The 22,498-nt window shown below is 44.7% G+C and overlaps 1 protein-coding gene across 4 annotated transcripts in view; it reads right to left on the reverse strand.

Moving 5' to 3' along the window:
• Stard13 (StAR related lipid transfer domain containing 13) overlaps positions 1–22,498 on the reverse strand; it is a 211,046-nt gene that overhangs the window by 28,760 nt on the left and 159,788 nt on the right. For all 4 annotated transcript variants that reach the window (XM_041677811.1, XM_041677810.1, XM_041677812.1 and 1 more), the window contains exon 4: positions 6,445–6,508. In XM_041677811.1, coding sequence (XP_041533745.1) covers positions 6,445–6,508 — 64 coding nt within the window. The remainder of the gene's footprint in view (positions 1–6,444; positions 6,509–22,498) is intronic.

The raw sequence follows: 22,498 nt of genomic DNA on the forward strand, positions 1-22,498 counted from the left end.
ACTATATTATTTAATGTTGGTTCCAACTATTCTCTCTCTACCTCTACCTCTCTCTCTAGTTACTAACACTAGAAAACCACATACAAGTTGGATAAGATCTCATTTATTTAGGTTAAGAAAGGATGCAAAGCCAGGCTCTGAGGACTGGAGCCAGAGAGCTGGTCCCTTCTAGAGGGCTCAAATTGCTTATTAGCCCAGCCTTAGTCCACAGGAAAACAGCCATAACCCAACCAAGGCATCTGACAAAATGGCGGACTCCTTGAGAAAGAGGAACCGTAGAAGGGTATTCTGTGGCAATTAAGTTCTTTGAACCAAAGCAAACAAACAAAACCGAAGGGGTGTGGGGAAGAGCTAAGCCAAGCAAAATGAAACTGGCACCTATTATCATTAGCACCCAGGGCAGAGAACAGTCAAAGGCAGCCCCATGCTGCGTCTTTAAAACTGCTGACTAGGACTGGGGGTGAGAATGGTGTTTGCCAGCACTGCGGAGAAGATGCAGCCGTACTACACACACGCACAAAGTGTTATCCTGTCCACCTTCCTTCACTCGTTTGTTCCCAATCCAAAACAGCCAGTGCTAACATGCTCCAAAATCCAAACATTTGCAAGCACCAACACGATATTACAGATAAAAAATTTCACACCTGGACTTGTGTAATGGGTTGTAGTTTTAAAAAAAATGCAAACACATTAAAATTGTACACAATTGCCCTAAGGTCGTATGCACAAGACATTCTTTCCATGTTTACGAACTATCAATTAATTTCATGCTTAGATTTTGCTCTCATCCCCATAAGATAGATATTACATATAATACAATATACATGTCACAATACATATATAAACATATACATTACCGTGGCCATTACCGGCCTAACTAGATTACAAACACAAAGCTTAGACATATTAAACACCTTATAGATTCGGTGTTGTTCACAGTGGGCACACGGCATTTAACACAGGGAGCTAGATTCCTGCTATTAATATAGATAAAGAACAAGAAGTTACCAGCATAATAATGCATATTTATCATGCACACTTTCCATTCTATACTTCTTAATACCCAGTCTACTGTTTTTTAATTAGAAGGCAACTTTGTGCTGGTCATATCTTATACTAAAAACATTTATTCTTATATTTTCTATTTATTCCTTAAAATTCATATGTCTTGACAATTCATTTGTATTAAAATTTACAAAAATGTCAGTGTTGACTGGCAAAGGAAGTAAAACATACAGGCAGCTCATCACACAGACACTTGAGGAAATTTCTTCCAGATATGGTGTCTGTGAAACGTCAGCTATAAGTAGTTTAGGCTCACAGGACATGTGGTCTCTGTTGGAGAATCTGTTCCACTCTGCTGAGTGTGACTGTGTTCTAATAAAACTTTATTTATAAAAACAGAAGCAGCAGCTTGCCAGCCTGTGCCCTAGAAGGCAGAGCAGAGCTGTGGTGAGAAAGAAAAAGCCTTTTTCTATGCTTCTCCTGAGAAAAGCAGTAGCTTTAGGTTTACCAGCCATTTTTTTCTTTTTTATAAGAAGTCTTTTCGATTTAAAGAGTTTGCCCCGCCTAGGGAATTGTGGGGGATGCTCTCAGAAGGGGATCCTGTAGTGACTGGGTGGGAGGCTGGAAAACACCACAGAAGACCCTTCCCAACTCAGAGGATGCTAAGACATCCACATGTTATCTGCAAGTCACGTCTGTTCACATTCCGCAGCCACTGGGACGGTGGCCATTGTGTTCATTTCCTCTTCCTTGCCTCTGCTGCTTACAGCTGCCAGGAAGGGCTGATTTGGTAGGAGACATGGGGCGTGGAAGTCAATGTCCCAGGGGTGAGGGTGGAAACCGGGCCCCTTGTCACAGTTGTGGGAATTCAGTAATGCCCTTGGCATCCAGGTGGGGAGGTTCTGGCCCGAAGGTTTTACTCATGGTTTCTGCGTGGCTTTCCACCTTTGGTCAGGATTTAGAGTCTTACTAAAGTGCTAACTTTAGTGGGTGCCTTCCTCTGGAGAACTTGTTCCCTCACAGGCCACCCAGGGCCATTCAGTGTCTTTATGATGCTAGCATGGATTGGTCCGCAGTGACATTTGTCCAAGAACAGGGAACTTGGCTTTGCCTTGTTTTTAGTTTGGACGAGCCTCCTGTGTTTGGCTTTTTTTCTAAATGAGAACATTGTTTACTAAAATTACATATTCCTTAGGCATGGATGCCACTGGAAACTGAGAAATGGGTTTTTTTTTTATAAAAACAAAACAAAACAGGTTAGGGGAGCCACACACATCTGCAGCTGGGACAGGAGGATAGTTCACAGTTGTACAAACATTTAGAAGCTCAAGATGCGGCTTCCATGAACTTGGTGGGTGGGTAGGCTTAGGAACCAGTCCAACTGCTGGAGAGTCCCCATTTTAGAAACACCTCTCATTAGGGTTCTGGTGAGTCTGTAGCTCAGGTACAGTGAGGGTCAAGAGCCCGCCACATGAGGGCAGGGGTCATGTGACGTGTACATAAGCAGAACAGACACCAAGCCAAACAGGAACCCAGCTTCAGTACCGTCATTTATTTTCGGACTTCTATTTTCATCCCTTGGCTCAGCTCATTGAATCTTCAAACTTAATTTCCACAGACAGGCACAATAAACTGTGGACCTTCGTATTGACAGCAAGACACGCATCTGTGGTAAGAACAGGGCATTGCCTGTATGCCTTAGGCCAAGGGACTGACACGCATTTAGGGTCCAGAATAATTCCCAAAATCTTCGAAAAGGTGAAGAAGTGGTTGGGTTCAAATCTCATCCTGTTTTTTTATGTGTGTGTGGTTTGGGGGCAACTGACTGACCTGCTGAGTTTGTTCATCTTTAACATGGAGCACAGGACCTTCCAGAGAGGTACCATGTCAGTATTAGCTAGTCACCCTGGCTGCCATGCAAGCCCACAGAGCCTTCCCATAGGTCCAACCACCTCCAAGAGAGTAGTGTGGCCGTGGATGGCTGAGGTATGTATGGACCATACAATTCAAGTCAATGACTCTTGCAGATTGAAGATGAAGAGTCTGTTTCATAGATTTCTTGAAAAAGAGGACAGCCACGGGACACTGTTGTCTCAGCACCTTGATTCTTGTTGCCACTCACTTTCTATGTCTAAAGGTAGCTGGAGCTCCATGGGCACTAGATTCTTGAGTCTCCCTCCCCCTCTCGCCCCCCACCCCCCGCCATATCATTTGGCTTAGTCCCAGTCTCTAGTCAAAAAAGTGTTTTTGTTTGATTATAAAACAAAGGACCAGGCTACAGTTTATGTCAGGGCTGGATCTCAGAACGGGGCCCTGCCGTCCAGCATGGTAGCCAGGATTGAGACTGACAAGTGAGGGGAGACCACATGTTGGAATGTTTTTATTTGGAAACTCAGCCTATGAGTCTTTAATTTGCTATTTGATTCACATGCACGTATTTGTGAGGTTTCCGTGACTAAGCGGGGAGCGAATGGGCATGCACCACTGCGGCTCACACAAGAAATGTCCCAAGCCTGCCAGAATACCAAGGTATCGAATTGAGAGAGCGGCTTTTGTGTAGGCTGCACGGAGAGCCCGGAGAATGTCATCATGGCTATCCTGCCTGAGGGGTCTGAAAAGCAGATGACAGCAAAAATCCCATCACTTCACATTGTGGGAAACAGCGAGTGCCATTAGTTGGTGACAGTCTCTTTTGTGAGAGATTTGCACAGGCCAGCCACCAAGGACCCTTGTTTTAGACTCACGAGAAGGGCTGTGTGCGGTTTAATAAGAACCATGTGTTATAATCAAAACAACATCTGACTCGCATGCTTCAAATAGTAAGGGCACTTCTCAAGGGGTCTACTTGGCCAGGCAGCTGTCGGGAGGTCTGTTCCCACATTTCCGATTTCTCTGTGGCCTGAATAACTCCCTCATGTTTGAATATCACTCTGGATATTGTTTTCCACTCTTCTACCTCCTCAGCTGAAATCCTTGGTTCCAAACTGTTTTTAAGGTGAAGTCGAGAGTCTTTGAGGGGCGCTGCCTCTGAGTAGAAACCTGGGGGGGTTGGTTTTGAAGGGCTAGGGAACTCCAGGATAAGTTGAAATGCATTAGGGGTAATTGTTGCTCCGTGCAAGCCTGAATAAAGGACACTCTCTTTGCTTCAAAAACAACCCCAGATTCGACTGACTACACATGGAGACACAACATGAAAAAAAGTTCTCTGTGATTTAATCCTGAACTTTCAAGTTAGTGAGGTTGGAGACAGAGCAAGGCAGGGAGGCGGAGCCTTGGTTAGGGAAATAAGTTCCTCCTAAGGACACTTTTTTTTTTTTTTTTGGTTTTTCGAGACAGGGTTTCTCTGTAGTTTTGGTGCCTGTCGGCGGAACTAGCTCTTGTAGACCAGGCTGGCCTTGAACTCCCAGAGATGCACCTGCCTCTGCCTCCCGAGTGCCGGGATTAAAGGCGTGCGCCAAAGGACACTCTTGAGGTCATAAGCCAGCCGCGTGACTCTCCCGGGGGCTCTGAGCACGTGCCAGGCTTAATTTCTTTGTGCAGACCGCAGAGAAGCTCCAGGTGAATGAGATAATGTAATAAGCAGAGTCCCTAGATGTTGGTCATCAATGAAGCGCATTTTCTTACCCACAATGCTCAGGTCCAGGAGTGTTTGGCATGTTGGACTTGGGTTGTATTTGATTTTGGAATGTCCTCATTGGCTTTATTGCTTAGTCAGAAACTATGGAATCCATTCCTGCCTGAAATCCAAAACTTTTGATGGTCATAAGCCTACTTGAACAATTTAGATTTTCTAAGTATTGGTTCACATCTGTCATCTCAGCACTTGGGAAGCGAGGCAGGAGGATCAGGAATTCAAAGCCGCCTTGATTACACTGCAAGTTCAAGGCTAGCTGCATGAAACTCTGTCTCTAAAAACTTAGACAAAAAAACTCCAAAAACAAACAAACAAACAAGCAAACAAAAAACCAAAACCCAAAAAACAAAAAGGGATTTTGGACTTTATTGATTTTGAATTCCTTATGGATGCTAAATCTATCGTTCCTTTCTCCCCTTCCCTCTCCTCCTTCATCTTTCTCTTCTTTTGTTCTTTCTGTACTGCATCCAACTAAATCTTGGGCCCAGAATATTGTACACAAGTGCTCAGCTACCGAGCCACACCCCCAGCTTTGCCGCTTCATTTCCAAACTGAAATGTCCACTCTTGTACAAATGAAGAGAACAGTCTGCAAGATGTCCTGTGAGAAGCAGGGATCGTAGTAACTGTTAAAGTGGGGGAGAGTGGCCTGGAGTCTCACTGTCCCCCAACTCCTGTACCCCCACTGCCAAATGAATCTGCCAAACAACAGACACATCTTTTACGTGTACTTAAAAGAAAATGGACTAGAACCAGCTGGAAGCTACATGGTATGGGCCCATCAGCCCTTCCCTGAATCTCTTAATCCACTGATCGCTTCGGAGTACCTGGAGTCACACGTGGGCTGACAGTCACAGCTGCCACCCTTCTGAAAGGGGATGCCAAAGAACTGACATATTTATTTCTTCGCCCAAACCTTTTGATAAAAAACAACAACAACCAAACTGCTAAAGCAAGCCAAAACAGTGAAATTGCCAAATCCACCTCTCCGTATGATCTTATGACAGACTTATTCACGATAGTGGGAATAAGATGGGATATTTGGAAAGGAAACAGATGGTGGGGTGTGTTAGAATTTAATCATAACCTGGCCAGGCCCCTTAGGAACCTTGCCAGTAAGCAGGCAGTACCTTGGCCAGTTCAGGGTCCTGACAATGTCATCCTACAGTGTCCCGCTTCCCTTTGCAAAGCCAGCTTGTACATCGTGCCAAGCCCCCTTTAATAGTGGGCTCCGCCCCCTCCCTCCCTCCCTCCCTCCCTCCCTCCCTCCCTCCCTCCCTCCCTCTTCCTCTCCCCTTCCCCTCCCCCCTTCTCATGCTCCCCTACACTTTCTTTTTCTCCCCTCCCAATAAAACTCTCCATGTGAGCACTGTTTGCAGGGCGTGGGACCCTTTGGCTCAAACCTGCCAAGGTCATTCTCGGTTGTTTTTAAAATAGGTGGGCATGTCAGAATTTTTCCTTGGTTCAATGCTTGCTTTCTTTCTTTCTTTCTTTCTTTCTTTCTTTCTTTCTTTCCTGCCTTCCTGCCTCCCTCCCTTCCTTTCTTCCAAGACTTGCGTGTGTGCTGGTGTGTATGTGTACACGCATGCGTTCACACATCCACGGAGGCCAGAAGAGAGCATGAGATCCCCTGGACCTGAAGTTGCTGGCAATCGCACGTGTGCTGGGAACTAAACTCCCACATTCTGGAAGAGCAGCAAGTGCTCTTAACCACTGAGCCAGCTCTCCAAGCCCCGCATGTTTTTCCAGTCTGTGAATACAGGCTGCTCTGTTGGTGTGGTCAGGGTCTCTGAGAGGCGCACCCACCTTTTTCCTTTGGAAGTTCACATCAAGTCTCATTGAGGCGCACTTGTTCAACGTATTAAGTCGTCTAAAAAAAAAGGAAAATGTGATGATTTACTAAGGGTGCATACCTTTCTCCTAGTCTGCTAACCTTTCTTTACTTTCGGTAAACTTGAAAGCGTAGAATCAACCAGTTATGTTGCAGGGCATTGCAGCGTCTCCAGAAAGTGTGCTACTGAATGATTTAAGATCGTTTCAATGCGTTCTCTATCTTCTGATCAGAGAGCCTTCCGATCCCCAGCCCTTTCCTGCTCTAAACCCAGGCGCTTCCTGCCTCCTCCTTTTCTTAGAAACCGCGCATGCGCAGGACAATTTTAACCATCCTTTCACCTGGTCCATCCTCATTGTCCACTGCCCGCTCTGTCGAGCCTGTCCTGTTACAGATCCCCTCAGGCACGCTTTTATTTTTGTCTTCGCTCCTGCTCTGTAGCAGTGATTACACATGGGAAAACAATTCACACCACAGTGAGTGATTCACGCTCCGTCTTCCCACAAACCTGTATGTTGAAGCCATCACCCCACGTCACTGAATTCAGCGGTTAAGAGAACTGCCTGCTTTTCCAAAGGTTCTGAGTTCAATTCCCATCAACCACATGGTGGCTCACAACCATCTGTAATGAGATCTGGAGCTCTCTTGAGGAAGAGACCTGGTGAGTCATTAACAACTTAGACTATGAAACCCAAAATGGACAAGTTCAGCAGAACTGCCGTATATGGACTGCCCATTTAAAAAAAAAATGTCACCAAGGTCAAGTAAGGCCATAAGGGAGAAAAGCTGACCCCCTGGGATTAGCGTCCATGTAAGAGAAGTCACAGGGTGCCCGCATGCGCTCTCCTGCTTCAGCACGTGGGGAGACAGAGGTCTCTAGGAAGGAGGTCATCAACAACCAAATTCTTGAATTGCGAAAAGTAACCCACCGTTAAGCTGTCCAGTAGCTGGTATTCTGTGGTGGCAGCATGTGCCAACTAATAAAGTTGGTTTCCACCCTCAGCTAGACTCTCAAAACTGCTACCCAGCAGAATTTCTTCCAGCCCCCTGTTCCCGCCCGTCCCCGCTTCCCCCACGTGGCTCTAGACCACCAAAGCTTCAGTTCTACCTCCGCTGACTGGGAAGGAAAAAGTGGACGCTAGCAGGCCTGCATTCTTGTAATTTTCCTTTCCTTTGTCTTAAAATGTTTCTCCTGTTTGTTTACCTTGCTGCTCTGGCTACTCCAAGGGAAAGACGGTCCTTTTGTTTTTCAAAACGAACTCTTTGACCTTGTTTCTGCTTCAAATTCTCTCCTCTGTTTGCCTCTTGGAGCCCATTCTAATTCTGATGAACAAGCAGGGTACCAAGTCCTCCAATCCCGGCTCTCACCTTGGTTTACAGTGTCCTGGCATTCCTCACCCTTTTACTTCTTAACTGCTGAGAACAGCTTCCATCTTCATTCGTTTTTTAAGTCTTGATTCCCTGAAAACTCTTGGCCAACACTTTTATTATTTTGTGTTAATTCTTTTTTTTTTTTTTTTTTTTTAAAGTTTGCGTGGGGAGTAAGAGTCACTTGTCACTCCTGTATCTGTACCGCTCTTCTGGCAGCTCTTGTAACTCTTGCATTTGGCATTTATCTCCAAAACCATTTTCGTACCATGATTTCACGACCTCCCAGTTTGGTTAATTCTGTATTGAATTTGTTCTTTAGAAGCTGACGATTCGTTTTCTTTCCCTCTCTATACCCCCATCCCCCACCCTTTGCCTGATCCACATATAGTGTTATTGGTGTAGTAATCTGCTGGTCTGCCCTCTCACCTGTGGAAGAGACAAGCCCCGCCCACTCCCAGTCTCCCACTTCCTGCCAAGGCAGGCAAATCTCCCCCCCCCCCCCCCCCCCCCCCCGTGTGTGTCTGTACTTCACCTGAAGAGGCAGCTTCTGTCTCTCTCCCTTCTCCCCTTCTTTCTTCTCGTTCTCTCCTCTTTCTCCTCTCCACTAAATTAACTCTATACCCAAGATGGTGTTTCCACCTGCTTCTCACCCACGGTGGTCTCCCAAGGTGGTGCCAAGGTCACCCGTGTCATGATAGATAACAACAGGATCACACATTTTTGGTGAATCTATACTTGATATTTATTATGGCCATAAAACTCTATCCCCACATGTATCATACTTGAATAATTTCCCTTTCATTTTCAACTTTTCAGTGTCCCTAGAATTAATGTGCATATGGCTTGTTTACTTAATATTCTTGTGTTTATTTCAAATATCTCCAACTATCTAAACCCTGTTAGAACGTGAATCCCTTGGATAGATGTCTCTCAGTTCCAGTTATTTCTTAAAATTGGGACCCCTCTGTAGTATGTTTTCTACTGTTCTGGAGCCAAGCACTACAGAAGACCTGGAGACATTAATATTCAGAATGTAGGCAGACTTGTCATGTTGGCCCTGTTTCCAACAGATGCGTACACACTTTCAGCTGTGCGTAGGACCTTAGCTTCTTTGGGGATGAATTTACATTTTGCTGGTGGGAGGGAATACATTACCCAGGTATAGACCCAGGGGTACAGATCAAAGTATTTACCTACTTTTCCATATAATTTCAAATAACTCTCCTCCTTTAAAACCTGCCCCAACTTTGTCACCAGTTCTCGAACATCATAGAGTCTCTGTAGTGAGGACTGAGTTCTACCAGGAATTCCATTTCCTGTGCACATTGAATCTTCTACTGCAGATGTAGTCTCCTGCTCTGGAAATGTTGTCACGGGTCTCTGGGCGGACATTTGATGTTGTGAAGGAAGAGATGACTCTGAAACTCGGTGGGATGTTTTGGAAGGAAGTACATTCAGTGATTGACAAACTTTTTTGCTGTTTGTTTCTTTGTTTCTCAAGACAGGGTTTCTCTGGGTTCCTAGAGCTCACTCTATAGACCAGGTTGGCCTCAAACCCAGATATCTGCCTGCCTCTGCCTCTGCCTCCCAAGTACTGTGACTAAAGGTGTGTACCACCATTGCCCGACAACAATCTCATTTTTGATCAATAACTTTTTTGTATGCATAGATCATGCATTTTCAACTCAGTGAGCTCTGGCTGCTATAAGTAGCTTTAAGAGAGATAAAGAATATTTCTTCACACTGGAAATGTCTCCTGTGCTCCTTATTGCTGAATCTACCAATCACAACATCAACTCCCAGAGACATTTTCATTGACTTTTATCACCCATATACTAATTTTGCTTATTCTTGGCCATCATAGTTATGGAATTATATAGTATGCATCTTAAAATATATTTATATTAGTATCTAGGTGTGTACATGTGCACCATATTCACGCAGTATCTGCAGAGACCTGAAGAGGGCATTGTAACCCCTGGAACTGGAGTCACTACAGTTATGAGCCACTATATGGGTACTAGAAACCAAACATGGGTCTTTTGAAGAACAACAGATGCGCTTAACTTCTGAGCCATCTCTCCAGCCCCTAGTTATGCATTTTTAATGCATGACTTTTTGTTGTTGTAATTCAGCACGATGTTTTTAGGCTTGATCTATGCTATGAAGTACAACACTAATCATCATACTTTACATGCTGAGTATTCGTATTATGAAGCTATATAACTGTTTTATCTATTCTCTTGCTGGTGGACATTCAGGTTGTTTCTTAGTGTTTCTATTGCTGTGAAGAGACACCATCACCACAGCAACTCTTATAAAGGAAAAGATTTAATTGAGTGGCTTATGGGTTTAGTCCATTATCATCACAGTGTAACATGGTGACATGAAGGCAGACATGGTGCTGGAGAAGGAGCTGAGAGTGGAAAAGGAACTACACCTTGAACCCACAGGCAACAGGAAGTAGTCTGAGTGTCATACTGAGTGAAGCTTGAACATATGAAACATCAAAGCCCACCCCATAGTGATGCACTTCCTCTAACAAGACCACACCTACTCCAACAAAGGCACACCTCCTAATACTGCCACTTCCTGTGAGCTTATTGGGGCCAATTACATTCAAACTACCACAGGTTGTTTCTAGTTATTTTACTTTTTGTTTTTTACTAATGCCTTCCTAACTACCAAACTATATAGTTTCTTTTAAGCAAAGCCCTATTTTTAGCAATGGACAGCAATTAAGACAACAATAACATTATCTTTGGCATTTAAGACTATGAATGCTCTTATCACTTCCTATTATTACAAACAGCACAGAGCCCTTACATATTAACAAGTATGAATACAGTCTTTATAGAGCATATACAGCAATGCGTCTTTAGGATTCAAACGGAAGGCATCTTGTTTTACTGTGCATGAACATACAGAAGCATCTCCTATCATCCTGCAGTATCCCAGACTCTGATGACACACAGTCTCCTTCCAGCCCATCTCCCCTGAGCTCCAGAGCTACATTTCAAGCCACTCATTGCTCTTGCCAGTTTGTGGAGACCTTCAGGCTTTTCAGGTTCAAAGACTAAAGCTGAACTCCCTGCACTGTTTCCAAACCCATCTCTCCCATTTACTGTCTCGCCTTGACTGAGCACCAACAGACATCTTCACCAGAGAAGACTAACCCTCAGGCTCGGCAGGCACCGCACACTGGATCTGGTCAAGTAAATATGACTGTGACATTCTTAAAGTCTTGCCTCTCCTTTGGTCCTCATCCAGTCTCTTCTCCTTATCCCGGGCGGAGTCAGGCAATACTTTATTTCCAGTGCTCAGCATTGGAATTACTTCTACAGCATGGACTGAGTTATACAAGTGAGACGATTCTCTTCATTTTCCATTACTGACAGTTTACCCACTGACTGTACGTCTGATGGGGTCAAACAAAATAAGCTCTTGGTTCTGGATTAGCGGCTGCTCCGTGTGTCCACAGCTGCTTTGCTGCTTTCTTGGATTTGCTGCTACAATGGGCAGCTTGTCTTCCTGGCCAGGTCCACAGATGTTAACACGCCCACCTAAGAGCTGTCTGTTAATTAAAAGGCATTCCTGGTGCCCATTTGGCAGCTCTTCCATGGTTTGTTTAGGGAAGGACTGCATGCTGTTTATACAATACACTTCTCTAGCACACTTGGTCCTCCATTGTGGCTGGAGGCACAAACAAATCATTTGGCTCTGTGAAAAAGTTTTGATTTACTACAGGCACAAGAACATCAAAGAGCTCATCTGTCTTATACTATACATTTAAATATACTTTATATTCATGATACATGGAGACATTTTATTATTTTTGAAAGTGGAAGCTAGATATTTCTTCATAGACTGGGTCTTTTAGACACACCTAAACTCAAAATTATGTCTTCGCTTAAAATTGCTTCTCTATATGAAGAAAATATGCAGGAAACATTACATAATTCTCTATATAGTATCTGCTAAAGTACTCTGTCCACACCAAAGAACTCTTAAATTCAGTAAGCCAAACAACTTGGTTTTTTCCACAATCTAACTTTGTGAAGGTACACTTCTAAAAGATATTATACAAATGGCCAATAACCACACAAAAAGATGTTAAGCATTTGTTTGTCATGGGAGAAAAAAAATTAAAAGCAGGAAATACTATTTCATGTATGCCAGAAGGCTCACCTTAACAATACTGACAACAGGGGCTGAAGAGACAGATCAGTGGTTATAGCGCTGGCTGCTCCTACAACCCAGGTTTGAGTTCCAGCACCCACGTGGCAACTCACAACCATCTGTAACTCTAGTTCTTCAGGAACCAGTATCCTCTTCTGAACTTCAGAGGCAACAGGCATGCACACAGTGCACGGACATACATGTGGGCAAAATATCCACACAGAAAACAAATCTAAGGAAAAAAGCTACAATGAGGGAACAACACAGGACTGCCAACCCATTCTTGACAGAGAAGAGTGAAATGAAGGACGCGCACTCTCCCAGTTCAAGATTTACAATGTAAAACAACAGTGAAGTTGGAGGAGCTTTGAGAAAAGTAGACCAACAGGTCAACGGGACAGGACGCAGTGTCAACCAGATTCCAGAAATATAGTCACCTAGCCTTTACAAAGGAGAAGAGCATGGTAAGAGCTAACAGATAATCTTTTAATAAATGGTGTTGAAACAGCTAGATAATCACATGAAAAGAAGTCAACCTAGAAAGAGACTTTATACTCCTAATAAAGAATGGACCACAGTCCTAAATATATACATACAACTGTAGGATTAAAGGATGAAAACAGGAGAAAATTTAGATGGCCTTGAGTGTATGGTGACTTTTTGGATTCAACATCAAAGGGGCAGCCAAGTGATAGAATTTAAGACATCTGCTCTTACAGAAGATGAGATGGTAAAGTAGAACGAAGGAAAACATTTATGACAGTTTTCCTATGAAGTTTCTAAAGTCTACAAAGAACTCTGAAATCCACAGTAAGAAAACAAAAGGCCCAGTTTAAAAACGGGTGAATTATCTTTACCCAGAAAGAGAGACACAGTATTGAAATGTTCTCAATATTTGGGCTGGAGAGACGGCTCAGCGGCTAAGAGTCCTGTCACTTTTCCTGAAGACCTGAGTTCAGTTCCTAGCACACATACTGGGAAGTTGACAACCACTTGTACCTCCAGCTCCATAGGCTCTGACACCGTCTTCTGGCCTACAGATACTACATCACGTGCAGGTGCACACGCGTGCGCACACATACACATAGATAAAAATGAAATAAAGCACAATTTAAAGTGTTCAATATCACATGTTAATTGCAAACTAAAACTATCACGAGCTACTACAATATACACAGACAATGTGGGTGCGATGAGAGAAACTCCCAGTCATTGCTGGCGAGGATGGAAATGGCTCAGGTCCTTCAGAACACAGTTGAACAGTTTCTTGCCGCAAAACAACCTGCGATCTGGCAACCATACTACTTGGTGCCCACCCAAATAGCTTTACGATTTATTTCCATGTGTAAATTTGCACTTGGTGCTTACGGCCACATCAGTCCTCATCGGTGAACTTTGAAAGCAATCGAGATGTCAGGTGAATGGGAAGCTGAACTACGATACAACCAGGCAATGGCATGTTGATAACTAGAAATGAGTTACAAAGACACGGGGGGAGGGGCATGGAGGAAACTTGAATGAGTTGAAGGCCAATATAAAGAGCCTGTAAACTGAGATTCTAATTAGAAAGCATCGTGGAAGAGTTAGATATTGTGGCGATAGCAAAAAGACCATGGTAGCCAGAGACTAGGGAGATGAAGGGATGTCTAACAGAGGACTTTCAGGGCAGTGAGACAGGTGTGTATGCCACGGTGGCGGATGTGTGTCATTAGACCCCTGTCAAAGGCACGGAATTAGAATAGAAAGCCGAGCCGTAATGTACACTGTGTGCTTTGCACGGGAACAGATGGTCTACCCTCTGGGGGTGTTGACATGGTAGAGATGTGCGTGTATGAGGGCCAGGGGCAAATGGGGGCACCGTGCTTCCTGCTAAAGTTTCTTATGGATCTCTAAGTGCTATAAAAACCGAATTAAAAAGATATAATCTTTATTATAATTATTAATTGTACTTACTGAACTTTTAAATTATGAATATAAGTGATATGTATTTCTTTAGTTTTTTCTTTGGTTGTGTATGTGTGTGCACGTGTGTATGTATGTTCTCATGTGTGAGTGTTTTGGCCAAAAGTTAACAATGAGTGCCTTCATCGATAACACTCTATCTTAAATATGAACCCAGGACTCATCAACTCAGTCAGTTCAGATAGCCAGCTTGCTCTGGGGCTCCCCTGTGTGTGTGTCCTATGTGCTAGCATTACAGAAGGGTGATCATGCCTACCTAGAGTTCACATGGGCACTGCCTCCAGCTCAGTGGTCTGTATGTCTTTTGCCCTTCCAAAGTATACTAATTAGCTCTTATTCTAATGTCAAAATTATCATCATTGGAGGCAGTGAGAAACATTGGGTATAATCTTAATCATCTTGTCTACAGATCATCCTGCATCTTATAGATCAGTGGTTTTCAGCCTGTGGGTTGCAACCCCTCGGGGAGGTGTGTGTCAAATGATCCTTTCATAAGACCACTGGAAAACAGAGGTGTTTACATAACAATTCATAACAGCAGCAAAATCACAGTTATGAAGTAGCAAAGAAAATGATTTTGTGGCTGGGGTCACCACAACATGAGGGACTGTACTAAAGGGTCGTTGCGTCAGGAAGGTTGAGAAGCACTGGTGTAGAGCGTTATAGAGGAAAATTCTCTGAGGCAATGTGCTTCTTCATGGCGTGTCTAGCATTGGTTTGGGATTTATTTCATGGAAGGTGGAGTAAACAATGCTAACCATTCTAAGCACACAGACTGGATGAAGCATCCATTGTGGAGACAGAAGACAGCATCGCCTCTCTCAGGTTTGACTCCTGCAGGTAAGAGAATACACCACACACCAGACATATTCCAACTCTGCCCAAACTGCTGGGAAATTCAGGTGTGAGGGAAGCCAGCCTTCAGTGAGGACGAATATGTGGTTCTGGTATTTATTTCCATTTAAACTTAACCATAAGTAATAGAACAAATTCTCAAATGGTCTGGGTTGGTCTATTAGTGACTGCCTGTTGGATTGTTTCAACATGAATGAAATTTTCAATTAAAGAATACATTTTGCCTTCCATGAATAGAGTGCTCTATTGGATTGGAGCTTCTCTTGAGCTTATACCATAATTTATTATTCTTCTAGTTCCTGGACAACCTAGAAGAGTGTTCTATGTGAACATTGTTTACACGAGTCTATGGTGTCTTCGGATCACCATGGTCATCACGGTGCAGTCAGAAGAGAATCCAGTGCACTGAACATGATAGCTTACAAGCTATACCTGGTTTGCCTGCCTATGGCCAAACAGACGCAAAAGCGAAGTGAGTCTATTCATTGGGTGTGAAGAGAACGGTCTGTGCAACCCCAGGTCCATTCACACTGCCTCTTTGAGACAAGGAGAGAGGCCTCTGGGAGGACCTTTGCTCAAGGGAGTGAAACATAAGGAGCACCCAGGCTGGATGTCATCCTATCTTCTTAATTTATTGCTTCTGTCTACTGTTTACTTATTTTCATTATATCCCCGAAAACAGAGGTAAGCACCATGTTCTTGGCATTCCCTTTCCCTGCCCACTTTCCACTGAAAGAGAAAACCTCTTCACGCTTGTAGCAACCTGGGTTTAGTTATTAATGCAAACAAAACAGTCCAAGCCTTTCAGGAGAAATGGTCATGAAATCTTTTCAATCTTGCTGCTGTGGCCATAATCTTATAGATGGATAATACATCACCAAAGGGGAAGGTAGTGGTTTCATTTTAAGCATCAAACTTTGGGTTCTACTAGGGAAGTCAGTACGGAGAGAAAAGCTGATATTCATTTATCTAAGGGTGTGTGCTCTGTGCCCCAGGAAGACACTGAGAACACAGAGATGAACAGAAGATAGTTCTTATCCTTGAGGCTTTCACAGTCCCGTGTGAGCTGCGAGCACAATATATAGAAGCAGCAAGTCATTTCCTGAGTGCACCAGCCCAAGGAGATAACGTTTGAGCAAGACTGGGAAGAACTAAGAAATTTGCTGCCCAGTCTAGGGTAATTGCAAGCAAAGGAAACAGTCATCACTTAGGATGATGTGGTCTGGGAACTGCGAGTACCGAGTAGGGAATATAAGTCTGGAGAGGCAGGCATGGGCTGGACCACGGAGGATTGGAATGAAGGAATCAGGAGCAGTATATGGGCAATGGAGAGATGCTGAAGGATATTTTCCTAGGGGATATTACCATACATAGACATATACCTAAGGTGGGATGGAGAATGAATTTAACAGGGACCGCCAAGAAAAGGCTTAAGAATCTGGATGAAGTACTGGAGAGATGGCTCAGTAGTTGAGAGCAAACACTGCTCTTGCAAAGGACCCAGGCCTCTTCATTTCTTAGGTTATTTACAACTGCCTATAATTCAAGTTCTAGGGCATCCAATGTATCCTTCTGGCCTCAGTGGGCACTTGTATGCATTTGGTGCACAGAAACTCATGCAGGCACATACAAACAGATAAAAGAAAATAAATCATATTTTAAAGAATCTGGACCAGCCACTGCTGCTCTATTCGTAACAGCCAGAAACTAGAAACAGTCTAGATGTCCATCAATGGAAGAATGGATTTTAAAAAATGCTGTGCATTTACACAACGGAATATTACTCAGCTATTAAAAAATGCAACAATAAAATTCATAATAAATGAATAGTGCTAGTAAAAAATCATCTTGAGTGATGTAACCCAGACCAAAAGGACAAGTAATTAAAGGCTAATTAAGGAGAAGTAATTAAATGTTAAATGTTCAATTATATTTGGATGTTAGTTGTTAAGTCTTCGATAAGAAGACTACCATCCATATAATCACAGGGGTTGGGTTCACAGTAAGGTATTGGTGGGGAGGGGTGGATCACCCTCGGAAGGGTAAATAGAATGGATGATTATGGATGGAAGGGGTGGGGGGACTGGAATGGGAGGATCAAGTGACAAGGGGAAAAATACAGGGAGGGACAGTGAAAATGAAGAGCTATTTGAGGGGTTGTAGAGAAATCTACTATAGTAGAGGCTTCTCAAAACATGGACATATCAGAAAGGTATCTAAATGGAATCACCAAATAACGAGGGGGGCAAATCCCCCAGATCACTAAATGAAACCTCTGTTTCTGGGACTGAGTTACATCAAATTGAGTTGTTGACTAAATGGACCCCATGGAGAGTCCCAAACAACCGAGGCTATTCCCAAGGCTATTGGTTTCTCTCCACAAACTGACAGTAAGGCCCTATTGCTGAAGAAAACACCTACACAACTCACTGAACCCAGAGGGAATGAAGTGGTGCCTACCTAGAGCCTTGACCACTCTACGGACTAGTGCTCATGGTTCTGGAAGAAACTCTGTGACCACCAGAGGATAACGGTAAACACCAGCCCAGCTACAAACCCCGCCCCGTGGTGACCTGCTTGCAGGATATACGCTGCAACAGTGGCCAAAGTCTGTGAGAGAAACCAACCACTCTCTGACTGGATTTAAGGCCCACTCCATGAAATGGAACCCATTCCTGACACTTCTTGGGTGGTCAAGAACCTGAGGCTAGATGGGCCGGGGACCCAGGGGAAATCCAGATACTACTGTTTCGCTAAAGGGACGTAGCAATCAAATGACTCCTGAGGACATTCTGCTCTACTCATAGATCAGGGTCCTGCTCAGCCATCATCAGAGAAGCTTCCTCCTGCAGGAGATGAGGCAAATATAGACCACAACTGGATAATGTGCAAAGAGTTAGAGACCTTAGACACTTAGTCCTAAATGGGATGTCTCCATCAAATCCTTCCCCTCAGGGCTCAGGGAACCCTGTTGAAGAGGAGGCGGGCAGCTGTAAGAGTCAGAGGAAATGGAGAGCCCCTGGGAAACCAGACGGTCTACACACACAGTAGGACAGGTACACATACTATGGCAGCATGCATAAGGCCTGCACAGGGCTGGGCAAGATGAGCCCAGCTGAGAAGGGCGAGTGGGCCCCAGCTTCCATCTCTTACCCAGAAGCTATCTCTACTGATAACTGCTTACAAATGAGAAACCAGTTTTTTCCCAAGGTGTCTCAAGCCACACGGAAGGGCAGACCTGATGTCTAGCAGTAGATGGTCACCACAAAACAAATTCAGTATTTTTTATGGAGAGTTTTATTGACTCACAGTGCTTTGTCTGGGCCTTTTTTTTTTTTAAAAAAAAACAAACAAACCTTAAAGGTCTTTTGCTTATACATTATGGTTGTGTGTTTATATATTATGCGTTGTGTTTTTAAGTTGTGTTGGAACATGTCTGTTTCTACATTTATATGTGCTTCTTGTGTTTCTTCTTTGGCTCTTTTTCTTCTGTTAGTTTGTCTTGTTTTAATTTGGTTTGGTTTTAGTCTATTCTACTCTTATTATTTTCTAGGTGCCTGTTTGTATTCTAATGAGAGAAAGAAAGGGTGTGGATTTGGGTGGGTGGGGAGTTGGGGAAGATCTGGGAGGAATTAGGGGAGGGGAAACCATAATCACAATAGATTGTATGAAAAAAAATATCTTCAATGAAAGAAAAGAGAAATCTGAATGAGAGACAGCAAAGTGATAAAGAGCGGGCATCAGGGCGTGCAGGCTGGATGTGACAATTGGCTCATATGGGAGCCAATAAAAAGCGGGCTTGGGGGTGTCTACGTGAGGGCAGGATGTGGCGATTGGCTCAGATGGGAGCCAATAAAAAGCGGGCTTGGGGGTGTCTACGGGAGGGCAGGATGTGGCGATTGGCTCATATGAAGATAGGAAGGTAAAGAGGCTGAGCCTCAGATTTCAAGCTCTTATAAAAGTGCTATTGAGCATACAACAATAAAATATGGAAGTCAGTGGGGCGCAGGGATATAAGGAAGACAATGGGCTCTGGACTGCGTATGTTCAAATGTAGGGCCTGTGTGACGTCCAGACAGGATAGTGAGTGGAATACAGACGGTCAGTATAAAGCGCACAGAATGGCTCTGTCTTTGGGAGACTGGTTCCAGGAGTCCTCGGCAGACACCAAAGTCCTCTGGTGCTCAAGTCCCGTGTGGAACATGGCGCAGCATTTGCATTTAATCTCTCATAGCCTCTCCTAGACTTAAAACCACTCCTGTATTATTTGCATTACTTCATACTGTGTAAACACCGCGTAAGTGGCTGTTTTATGTTTGAGGTGAGGTTGGTGAATGCAGGGATGGTGACCTCATAGATATCAAGTGCTGAATAACTGAACCCAAGCAAGCTGGGGAAGCAAATTCAGAATGCTGGGGACTTCCAGTGTTTAGGACTTGGGGCTAAGGGAGGAAGCCAGCCTCAGGAAGATAAAAGTCAGGGTAGGTCAGCAAGAACCAGCTGAAGGTGGTGCCTTAGAAGCCAAAGAATTTGCACCCAGGAAAGGGGGAAGCAGTAGGTTAATTGTGTCAAGTATTTAAGAAAGAACCCGCAGTAAGAAAGCTTCACATTCCTTTGGTACCATTTAGAGGTTGGAGGGGGTGGGGTAGGGCGGGCAGAGGACTGGGTAGGGCCGGTAGAGGGCAGGATAGGGCGGGTAGAGGGCAGCCTGGAGTAGGCAGAGGGAGGAGAGCTGAGAGTGTGTGGAGCCTGAGAGTCAGAAGCTAGTGGGCACCAGACGTTCTCTTAAGAAGTTCATTAAGTAGCCCGGCGGTGGTGGCGCACGCCTTTAATCCCAGCACTCAGGAGGCAGAGGCAGGCAGAGCTCTGTAAGTTCGACGCCAGCCTGGTCTACAAGAGCTAGTTCCAGAACAGGCCCCAAAGCTACAAAGAAAACCCTGTCTTGAAAAACAACAACAACAACAACAATAATAATAATAATAATAATAATATTTGGGCAGTGGTGGCATACTTTAATCCCAGCACTTGGGAGGCAGAGGTAGGCAGAGCTCTGTGAGTTCGAGGCCAGCCTGGTCTACAAGAGCTAGTTCCATGACAGGCACCAAAGCTACAGAGAAACCCTGTCTCAAAAAAACCAAAAAAAAAAAATGCTTATAAGGGGCTGCAGAGATGGCTCAGAGGTTAAGAGCACTGGCTCCTCTTTCAGAGGATCCGGGTTCAATTCCAGCACCTACATGGCAGCTCACAACTGTTTGTAACTTCAGTCCCAGGGGATCTGACACCTTCACACCAATGCACATGAAATAAAGTTTAAAAAAAAAGTTCATGAAGTCTGGGTGTGGTGATGCTTGCCTTTAACCCTAGGAAGAGGCAGGCAGATCTCTGTTGAGTTTGAAGCTATCCTGGTCTACATGGCAAGTTCCAGGCCAGTCAGGATTGCTACTGGAAGAAAAAGGAGGAGGAAGAAGAGGAGGAGGAGAAAGAGGAGGAAGACGAAGAGGAGAGGGAGGAGAAAGCTGTTAGCAAAGGACAGCATTTTAAGCTCTTCCGAGGAGAAAACAGTTTATTACCATAATATTTTCTAACCAAAGATGCAATATAGTATTCTGCCAAACCCTGGTTCAACTTAAATATTTATTGAAGTTTTATCTGGGACAAGGCCCTGTATCCACGAGTCCATGACATGGAGCCAGACAGTCCTCCAGAGCTCAGAGGACCGGAGCAGGAGCTGGGCAGGGGTCAGGGGAAAACACACAGGAGGGGAAGGCGAGCGAACGGGTGTCTGGGGTGAAGGGAGATGGTGAGACTGTGCACTAAGGAAGGCCATGGTGCAGGCAGAGGAGCAGGGTCAGCGGGAGGGCCCAGGTGCAGGGTGTCAGGTCCTGACTCACACTGTACTCAGCCTGGGGACACTCGCAGGCCTTCTGGTACTCCCTTAGTGACCACAGGAAAACATAAGGCCCTTTCCTTCCTCATACTTTAGGCTCGTGTTTGACATTTCCATGGCCAGACCTCAGATGGATCACGAGGTCTTCTACACTGATTTAACGGCTGGTTTCCTGTGATATTTTTTATTTTCCTGCCAATAGCATGGGAGGAATAGAAAGCAGTGTTGGGCGTTCATCTCTTCCAGACCGTTCTGATTTGAGTCCAACGGCCTGACCTCCTTACCCTTGGCTCCGGTCAGGGTGGTGGATGGAGCCCTGTCAGCTAAGGAGAGTCCTGGGTGAGAACTTCAAAGACATTCAGGGACCAAAGCCAGTGAAGATGTGCTCTCAACCCAGGGTCACGGGGGCTCCTCCATGGGCTGCGGCCACAGGGCGTGGGAAAGGCCTTGGTACTGAGAGAGTCTGGCAGACACAGATTTTGGAGAGTGGGATGGATTCTCCATGCCAAATACCCAACCCTGCTACGTAATTCCCAAGGCTTAAGGGTGTTTAAGAGTCACAGGCCACGCATAGGAAGGATTTACGGTGTCTGGGGTAAGATGGGGGTGTGATGAGGACATTAGAAACACAGTCTGACGCGAGCAGATGACTGTCACGATGCCACCATGGAGACAGACAAGAAAGGCCGTGCCACCCTCTGCTTTTCCTTCTGGCTGTCCCACCAAGTGTTTGCAGCGGGAGAAATCACCCCTGTGCTAGTGCTTAAATCCAGGAACTGCCTCTAGACATCAGATGAGGTGTAGGAGGAAAGCGGGGTCAAAGGTCACCTTTGCAAAAATAAAAAAGAAAAGAAAAAGTACAAGCTGTGTTGTGAGTGTGTGTATGTATGATGTAATCAGTTTGCACAAAACAGTTCTCATCATCCTTATTTTGTTTTATGTGCATGGGTGTTTTGCATGAGCGTCTGCATCACTTGAGTGTCTGGCACCTACAGAGGTCAGGAGAGGGTGTGGGGTCCCTTGGTACTGGAGTAACAGTTGGGAGCCACCGTGTAGGTGCTGGGACTCCAAACTTGGTCCTTTGAAGAGCAGGAAACACTCTTGACCACTGAGTCATCTCTCCTCTATGATAGGTGTTTTTAAAGGGAAGAGATTTATATTATACTTCGCGGAGGCTGTCGGTATTTATCTTAACGATGTTAAGACGCGCAAATCAATCGGCATGTGCGACACTGCACTCGACCTTCCCATCCTCTCCCCTGTGTCTTCCCCTCTCGCTGGTCCTTGCTCTTTGAGACGCCTCGTCACTGCTCATCCTTCTAAGCAAACAGGGGAAAGCGGCACTGGGTAGTCATAACCAGTTCCATCACCAAACGACTGTGAACACAGCTCAGGCTCTCTTTTGTCATATACTATAATTAGTTAGCATCTATTAACAATATACATTATGCAAATGAGCTGCTATTCACATTAATTTAGGAACTCAAAGGTCACGTTTGAGCGTCTGGGCCTCTGCCCACAGCCAGCTGGAGGGAATACTGTCGCCCACCAGCGCAGACAGGGCCTCACCTCCCCAGAGCTTCGCTTGCTGATATTTGCCTCAAAACACAAACTTGGCCGGCTATTTTGAGATCTTTCGTGTCTTTAAAGTGTTCCATAGAGTTAAGTTCCAACCAACTCAGACAATCAGGTTTGCCCTGAACTTTTCGTGACACGTGGGGGAAAAGGCTAGTCAAGGAGCAGCCGCGAGCAGGAAAACAGAGTTGTAACTGTGG

Source organism: Microtus oregoni, unplaced genomic scaffold (genome assembly GCF_018167655.1).
Source record: "Microtus oregoni isolate MIOR12 unplaced genomic scaffold, Mior012 000029F_ref0000214, whole genome shotgun sequence".
Lineage (NCBI taxonomy): Eukaryota > Metazoa > Chordata > Mammalia > Rodentia > Cricetidae > Microtus > Microtus oregoni.